The 9,315-nt window shown below is 43.8% G+C and overlaps 1 protein-coding gene across 1 annotated transcript in view; it reads right to left on the minus strand.

Moving 5' to 3' along the window:
• Positions 1-3,868, minus strand: part of LMO4 (LIM domain only 4) — a 15,895-nt gene extending 12,027 nt beyond the window's left edge. The window contains exons 1-2 of the mRNA XM_073357155.2: positions 3,184-3,868; positions 518-756 (exon numbers count right to left, since the gene is read on the minus strand). Of these exons, the coding sequence (XP_073213256.1) occupies positions 518-753 (236 nt within the window). The 5' untranslated portion in view covers positions 754-756; positions 3,184-3,868. The remainder of the gene's footprint in view (positions 1-517; positions 757-3,183) is intronic.
• Between the last annotated feature and the right edge of the window lie 5,447 nt (positions 3,869-9,315).

Here is a 9,315-nt window from a genome sequence, read left to right on the forward strand (position 1 = left end):
AATCAGCTCTTTTACAAAGAACAGAGAATGAGTCATTCTGTTTCCACTCAAAGGAGTTTAAAGGTGCTTATGTAAATATCATAATTAATCAGATACTAAAAGGCAGGCATTTCATTATTTAGCACCTCTACCACAACCTTATTCAAGCCCCAGATTTTAACATTTACTGTTTAGAGATTCACACTTCACCACTAGGACAAAGCAGATTAATTTAGCCTTTCTGATTGCTGTTTATTTTTAGTTAGAACTTGTTTTGTGCTGACAAGCACTTTCAAGTTACAGGGCCTCCAATCTCTTCTCTTTGCTGGGCAGCCCAAACTGTGGCTGGAGAAAGAGCCACAATTATTCTCTTCGGTCTTAAGGGAAATCTTACCCTCCTTCCCCCGAAGTCAAGGACTGACCAATCTGCGTCTCTGATTGCAGTGGAGTAGGAACTGGCCTGACCTCTCCTCTGCTATCCTGCGAGCAGGTACAGAGTTGCTCCCCGCCCCTTGCTGTGCAGCCTCCTCTCTCTCACCTGATGTAGTCGTTTCTGCACAGGATCATACCGCTCTTGGTGTAACAGGAGGTGCCGATGTCCCCCAGCTGAGCCTGGCAGCAGGAGCACTTCAGGCATCGGCTGTGCCAGTAGCTATCCATGGCGTAGAGCAAGAAGCGATCCGCGATCTTCCCCCCGCAGCCTGCGCATCTTTTCCACGAGAGGGAGCCAGCGGTGACCGGGGGAGGTTGCGAGCTGCTGCCCGGGTTCACCATGGTCTGTGTAACAAGAAGAGAAGAGGGGGGAGGGAGAGGTGGTTAACTCCAGGCCATGAATCCTGTCCATGCCCTTCCTGGTGCGGTCGGGGGAGGGGGGGGGGGCAACAGAGAGGGGACAGTGCAAAAGGACACTGTTACTTGTCTCGGGCTTTGTTCTGGCTCCACGAGCCTGCTTCCCTCCCAACTTGTCACCGGTGGCCTCACTTTTATTGTTGTCGCCCTCTTAAAGTGAGGTTCTGGTACACCCCAAATGCACGTGCACACTGGGCAACATGTACCGAACTTCGTACCCCACCTGGAGTCCCAGGGGTCCGGCGCGACTGACATGAAAACGGGAGAGTGGAAGCGAACAGCAAATTGGCCCGCAGCCCTGCTGAAGCCATGTTCCCTGCGCAGGCAGAGCTCTGGGAAATGTAGCTGCAGTTCACAAGTTAGGAACAGTTCAGAGTTTTGTGCTAAAAGGAGAGATATGGGCAGCGTGAAAAGTTGTGAAACTGGTTTTTCAAATCTTCAAGAGCGGCTTTGCAAGCCATTGTAAGGCCGGCTCCATGATCGTCCCAGATCTCGTTTTTATTTAGAAAATCAGTGGAGTGTTTTCTCGGGGGTTTTTAGGACACTGGACTGAATAAAGGATAATTGAACTTTAGAACTCCTATACAAACACTCTCCACTTTTGTCTCGCTAATCTGCCCTTGATCAGCAATTTAAATGCTAAACCTTTGTTACGCCAAAGGGGAAAAAAAAGTTTACTGATAATACAATAGACCAGAACATTCAAGTGCACCACACTCAGGCTGGAGCATGGCTGCCTCCAAAACTGCTGAAGTGCTTCCTCCCCACCACTTTCTAATAAATGCTTTTTACAAGCGGGACAACTGGGAGATAATATAGGAATCAATTCATAAAGCTTATTCTAAAGCGATTAATTTGTTGCCTCCAATCCAGAGTCCAATAAGCTCCTAGTGTTCCACTAGTCATTTATAGTATAAACAGATCAAGTTATTTACTGCCAATTAAGCAGCATGTTTTGTCTTTGTCCTTTGTAAACCGTATGTGCTCATAGCGAGGCATCTGGCTATCTGCTAAAGCCATTCAGACTGATACCTCCAAAGGAGGGAGGGCGAACTTTTCCTGCCCACTGGCCCAGCTTGGCTACAGGGGAGCCAGAATTTACATTCCTTAAATAGGCCGATTTTAAGCACACATTTCCCCAGAAAGAGTTCCTGAACTTCTGTCCAGTGACCGCACAATAAACCAGAAGAACTGCACCAATTAAGCTGTAACAAAAACCCTGAGACTTTGAAAAGAGAACCACTCTAAAAGCCATTAGCATTGCATTTATCTGAATGCATCATATACCTTTATGTAAATTGATTTCTGATGCATTTGCTCAAGGAATTGCCTTTTGTTAAGTTTCTATCCATAACCTAAGCGAAGCTGCATTTCCTGCTTTGAGACTTTAAAATGTTTTAAAAAGGTTTAAATAACTTCAGATCTCTTTAAAAACCCAAGACTCCAACTGCCGTTCCCAGTCTTGCTGAACGGTAAATATATACTATATTTTAAAAAAGGAAACGTTACACTGAGAAAGGCATCCAGTAACCCCATTAAGCTAAAGCTCTTAAGAACAAGCAATACCTTAATGCTGATTAAATCTAAAAGAGATGAATCAAGAGGACTGAGCAGAAAGTGACTCCCCTGATAACTAAGGACGGGCCCTCATCAAGTTTCATGGCGGGGTGGGGGGAAGAGAGAAGCTTTTAACTTAAATAGGCTTACTCTAGTAATTACATAGCCAAGCAATTTAGGTCCTGGGATAGAGTCAGTGAAATAGAAAGCAGAGCTGGCTGCTAGAGGCAAAATAAGCCCCCTTTTAACAATGTCTCTGGTGTTTTTTAATGGAGACCAAGGGAGGGACAAGCGCAGAGCTGGCAATTTGTAGTTTAAAAAAAATGGATGCTTAATTCATGTCTTGGTTTTAATTAGGTGATTCACCGGATTTCTCCTATATTGAAACAAAAGACTGGGGGGGGGGGCGGAGAAAGGGCAGGCAGGGAATTGGAAAGGAAAGAATTAGGGAGCTCACTTTGATCTTTCCTGCCACTGTTTCAAAATACTGTTTACTACAAAGAGAGCGGGTGGCGGGTCCTCACACCCTCCTCTTCCCCTCAGTTCACCATTGAGCCAGGCAAAGCCCTTTTCCTTTAACAGCAGGGAAAAGCAGCCCAGAGCAGCAGCAAAGGAGCCTTTTGTAAGCAGGGACAGCTACAGTGCGTCCGGCCCCGCTGCTGCTCGGCTCCCCCAGAGTTTACAGGCACCCTCCTTCAGGCGACCGATTGAGTTTACCCGAAATCCGAGACGATTCGGGGGGTGGGGACGGACGACCGCAAAGAAGACAGAGCGCATGCAAAAAAAGAACCCCCTTACCTGTTTCCCCTCTATATTGCAAGAGGTCGGGGAGCAGCGCCGCTCTGGTTTACAGGGTGGTGTGTCAGGGAGAGGTTTTCTTGCAAAGAACCAAACACAATGCTCGCGTCCGCCGGCAGAGCTCCCCACCCCCGTCAGCGGCAGCCCGGCTGGCTGGCAAAATACAGACGAGAGACGTGCGGCAGAGCCCTTCCTCCAGCCCCCGCTTCCCTGGAAGGGAGCCGCGGCGCTCAGTCCCGGCCGCTGGGCTGTCGGCACAGGGCGCCGCCGCCGCAATCGCTGGGTAAGTTTGGCAATGTGGCTTCACTTTGTATCGCTCCCCCCGCCCTCAACCTCCACCCTCCTCGGCCGGGTCCGGAGCCTCCTGCAGCAGAGAGCCGACCAACCGCCCGCCGCGCGGCAAAACGCCTCGGAGCCCCGGGCGCGGGCAGCAGGAGAGCGGCCGGGGCGAGGAGCCGCTGGTGCTGCTACCGCTGGGGTTCCGCGGCGGCGCTGGCAGGACTCGCAGGGAGGCCCCCTCTCCGTGCGCGTCTCTTTCCGCCGCCCATCCACATGTGTTACTGACAGAGCGAAATCCCAACTACATCCCGGCTCCGCTCCCACCGTCAGCCGCGCGCAGCCAATCCGCCCCCCGCTTGTTCAGGCGGAATAATAAAACCTGCCAATCCCCGCCGAGACAAAGGAATGGGCGAAGGCGACGGGGGGGAGGGAGAGGCGGGGAGGAAGGAGGGAGTCAGGTGGGAAGCAGCAGCCTGGCTAGGGAGCGAGGAGAGGCTGTGCTTGGTGCTGCTGATCAGCGTCACGGGGGAGGGGAGGGGAGGGGAGGGGAGGGGGGGGGATTGAGCGTCCCCTACCCTCACTGACTGTGCTGCCGGCTCTGGGGGAGGCTCATAATATTACTGCCCCTTCCTCCCCCCCAGCGGCCCTTCAGGAACTTATTTGAGAGAATCATTTTTGATCGCATAGAGACCCCCCCCCCCCGGGAACAGGTTGTAGTGGGTCCTCTTTAAGTGTCTCCTACCTGCCCTTTCTCAGCCCTTTGATCGTCTGTACAACAAATGCACACACGCCAACTGTTGGGCTTCCCTCTTGCAGGGGGTTATATAGAGAGCTCTTCTACCTAAGCACTCTACATGGGTACGTAATATTACTCTTCGCGTGTAAACGAAGCGGAGGGGGCGAGGGTCCACATAATCACTAAAGAGACAATGCTGCTTCCTTTGGCCTCAAGAGCTGCAGGATCAAGTCCTAATCTAGGTTCTCCGGATACTTTTGTTCAGAAATTAGAGCAGGCACTTGGGATCATATTCTATTCACACACAGCTCCCCGTGAAAGGTGTGTATCTCAGGCCAGAATGTGACCCTTTGGTAAGGAAAAGACGGGGAGGGGAGTTGCGAGTAAAGTGGCTCTCTAATTCTGCCAGTGGAATTGACCATATCAAGCCACTGATTTTTAAGTACTCCCTACTGCAATCAATGGGAAGGTCTACTTAAAAATGAATGCCCCTGTACAAGACAGTATTATTAATACTTCATAAAGGTTTAAAGGGGGAATATGTTCTATAGTTAGCTGGCAGTTAACTGCACAGTGTGCCACTTGAAAGGTACTAGTGGTGCTCTAAAGAAGAAACCCAAACAGTATGAAAGCCAATTAGAGGAACTAATATTCAGTAGTTATACACAGAGTGGAAAAATTAAATATTAATTGCACAGTTCTCAAGTCCCCAGCACATAGCACACAACACAGGCAAATATGGGGGGGGGAAGGACTCCAAGTAATAATTAGTACTGAAAGAAGCTTTAAATAGAACAGTGGTTTTCAAGGAGGGGTCTGCACACTATGTCTAAGATTTCCAGTGAGGTCCACACCTCCATTCAAATTTTTTTTAGGGGTCCACAAATGAAAAAGGTTGAAAACCACTGACATAAAATACAACACAACTTTGGGGGTTCTATTCTTGCAAACAGTAATCCCTGCAAGTAATGAGAGTCTAGGGGTAACTTTTTGCAGGTTTAGTCTCTTATCTAGTATAGGTTTCAGCCTATACTAGATAAAAGAAAAGAAAAGAAGTACTTGTGGGACCATAGAGACTAGCAAATTTATTTGAGCATAAGCTTTCGTGAGCTACAGCTCACTTCATCGGATGCAAGTGACTGTAGCTCAGGAAAGCTTATGCTCAAATAAATTGGTTAGTCTCTAAGGTGCCACAAGTACTCCTTTTCTTTTATCTAGTATAGTCTCACCCAGTATATGGCAATATGCTTTACAGAGCAAAACACAGCTAAAAGAGTGAGATAAATAAACAGATATATAGGATTCATTTATTTAGCATAAAAAGTTTATAATCTCAAATTACTTGTTTAGCAATTTGTAAACAACAATAATTAAAATTAGAACATCAGATTTATGCTGGTCAGAGTTAAAACCAGGTTTTTAATAAGGCACAATTAGTGACAATATGTAAGGTACCTTTTAAAAATATCCCAGAATGAAATGAACATTTAGTCCTAAGTGTCCCAGGCCTACCTCACCAGGTGGAGCAGTTGGTTGCTTTGGGCAGTAAAATGTGTAGTGATGCCACAGTATGTGACTAACAGTGCCCAGGGCAATACAAAATCCTAGAGCTGTTTCTGTAAAACTAATTTAGAAGTGATATATTCTAATTACATTGTTGGTGAGAAGATTTTAGTTGGGGACATTTATTTGCAGATGGTGTATTTGTACTAATATGAAAACTGCATTATCTCCTTGAAAGACCAAAAAGTAAACGTTGTCACTGTAATCAAAATCCAGGTGTACTTTAACCACAGCGCCACCTATAGGTGTCCTTTATTTCTGCATCTTGTCCTTAATTGGACCAAAAAAGAAGTTAGAATTTAAAAAATGTTTAGGTAAAAAAAACATCTACAGGAAAACAGTTGTGGATGACATAGATATAAAGTTATATTTTTGATGACATAGCCATTAAATATTATATTAAAAATCAGAGATATGATTTAAATGTAGGGAAACAGCCAATCTTTCACTATGCATTTCCCCAGCATACATACAACAGTTGACTGGGAGCTCATTGAAGGATAGGAACCTTCATCAGAAGTGGACAAGGGATATGGTTAAAAATGAGGGATCCATTTCTTTATCATGTCCATGCAATTTATCACCTAGATATCATCTCCACAAATATACGAATACATTCTCTCCACCTAAATATTTGTCATTTAGGTTCTGGTACAATTTAAAACTTAAAGTGACAAGGTACGTTACAGATATCAACAATTGCCATTTGCCTATGCTCTGACTGGCTAACAGCAGTCCAAACAGAGCCAAAGCTAAAATAAATCAAAATCTTAATGATCTAACTCTGTCAGGTCCTGAGGGTTACACCAAATTCAGACTCTGGAGGACCCATAAGGGTTTCTCACAGGGAAAGGTTTTTTTGTTTGTTTGAACCAAGAAAGCTCTGTTACTGACCCTGATGAGTTTACCAGTCTTCAACATGATGGTATTTTATAAAGTGAGAGACACTCTCCCAAGCAGCCAAGTCCTAGACCATTTAGGGTTTTAAAGATTCTTCCTAAACACCTGTTACAATATATTCAACTCTGCATTTTCTATAATATTTTCACCAATTGTGATTAATTAAAAAGCACCTTAACTAAGAGCATTTTGCAGAATAATAATATTCTAATTTTTCTTTTGTGCAGCATCTGCTGTTGCTGAGCTGTCACCTTCATTGCTATGTTTTTCATTGTGTGTCACAATGTAATTAGTTAGTTCATCATACTCTTGTTATTAGCTGAGGTGTTTCTATGGTAAGTTAATATAGTTCCGTGTAACTGGTAGTTTAATAGTGGGCATAAATGTGACCACCGACTTCAGGTGAGTTGAGTCCATAAGGTTTCAATCCATCTGGCATGATTCTCCCTGGAAAACTCTTAATTGTGGCTGAATAAATAATATATACAACACAAAAGAAAAATCTGTCTGCTGATAACATGGCATTTTAAGAGTCAGGGAGAGACTCCTAAAGTGGCTTGGATGAAAGCTGCTACCTGAATGGCTGAGAGGGGTTCAACTAATGTTGAAATTACTTCCATGCCCATGAGATAGTGTCCAGGGAGTGCAGAATCCAGGGAGTAGAGTTCCTCTCAATTCCATGGAATGAGTCTCTCTTCGGTCTCTAACCGATGCAGAATCCTGTAGAGGTTCAGCTGTCTTATTTCTTTTCCCCTAGGTTCCTGAACTATTGAGGTGGCCACTTCATGGAGAGATCCTCCTTGTTGCACCCCTGCTATTCTCTGTCTCTTCCAATCTACACCTTTTGGACAAGCAACCCAGCCCTTAAAGAAAACTCTTCAATCGCATGACTCTGGAGGTTGCTGTGAAAATAAACTGCCATTTGCTATTTTTAAATAATACTACTTTTCATTAATATAGCCCCTTATATTCCAGGATCTCAAAGAATTTTAAAACCTTACTGAAGTAAGCCTGGTAGGGTTGGTATTACTGTCCAATTTCTACTGATGGGAGAGAGAGCAAAAGACCAGAAAAGAGTCCAACAGAGCTGAAAAGAAAATCCATACGACTTCCAGCACCTTCCTCTAACCACTAGCCGATGCTATCTGCTCTAAATAGCAAGTTGAGCTATTTTTAGAATAGACACACTATGTCACTTTGTTAGTGACAATATGTCACTGTGACAATGTCACTTTGTTCCTCAAATCCTTAGTCACACGAGTAACATTACCCACAAGAGTAGAGAATCCCATTGAAATCAGTCAGTGAGGACTATTCATATAGGTAAGAGTTTACAAGATATGGGTCTCATATCACCATCATTGGATCCACAGCTTAGTACAAAAGTCAAGTAATACAAATTGCACAAATATATATATATAATGGAGTCACTTTAGGAAGAGGTAAAGCCAGCTAATTCGATAAAGCATATGCCTTTAAAATGACATTGCCAGGAATAAAATTATTTGTAGTTACTTGCACTAAGCCCAGATCCTCAAATATATTGAAATGGTAGCCAGCCATATGTGTAAGAGCCATTTATAAATTAATAAATAGGTATTAAGGTTGTAAGTCAAGGGCCTATGGGCCTCAGGCCTGTATGACAATTCATTTAGCCTAGATAAGACCTGGATATAAAATGGCAGTAATGATGTGGGTAGTTACTAAGTTAGTTATTTTTAACCAGTTAGTTTGACCTTAAGTCACAAGGTAAGTATTACAGTAAACAAAAGTGGTACATGGTGAGAAAAGGTGAAGTGAGGTACCGAAAAAGCATTCCCTTGGAATCTTAGGGAAAGTTTAAAAGGATGTTGAGCTTAACTGAAACTTACATGTACTAACTGCAGGTGGCAACTAACTGATGTAAATGTTAATGAGTATAATGTAAGTGTCAAAGATGGGGACCCCAATATTATCAAGGTGTGGTACAAGGAAAGAAAAAGTTGAAAACATCATTGAATGTGCCCAAGGTATGGCAGGTGTTAGTGTAACCCCTTGTAAAGGATATTACCCAGCTTAAGTGCAGTGGAACACCCTAATCTGATGACCACACACAGATGATCTCAGGTATGCCAGGGGTTCCCTGAAAGGGATGATGTGAGTATGTAAGTGCTGTCCATTTTGTATTGGCTCTGTCTCCTTTGCTATATTACAGTGTGTGTGATCTTGTTTGTTTTGCTAATAAAGTTTATAACATTACTAATCAAAGAATACATAATAGATTGTTTCTCATGTGCTCCTCATTCTACTGACAACTTTACTACTGTGCCTGATTCAGAGGCAGAACCCTTTCAAGCTACTGCACAGTATGTAAAAGTAAATACTCCTTATGAATCAGGCAACACAAATCAATGTGAGTTGGGCCCCTAAATTTCTTTGAGGATCTGGGCCTAACTAAATAGAAATGCACACAAGACTAGTTAAAGAATTGCTATGCCATCACCTCCTCCAGTACAAGTGGAGAGTTTTGTTAATAGAGTCTGACTAAGTAGATATAATCCGAATTTGAAATTATATTATATTTAAAATTATAGGCCCTTTGAAGCTACCAGAATACACATATTTAATTATAAGTTAACTATACCACATCATCTTACAACTGAAAACTTAAAATG

Source organism: Lepidochelys kempii, chromosome 8 (assembly GCF_965140285.1).
Source record: "Lepidochelys kempii isolate rLepKem1 chromosome 8, rLepKem1.hap1, whole genome shotgun sequence".
Taxonomy (NCBI): domain Eukaryota; kingdom Metazoa; phylum Chordata; order Testudines; family Cheloniidae; genus Lepidochelys; species Lepidochelys kempii.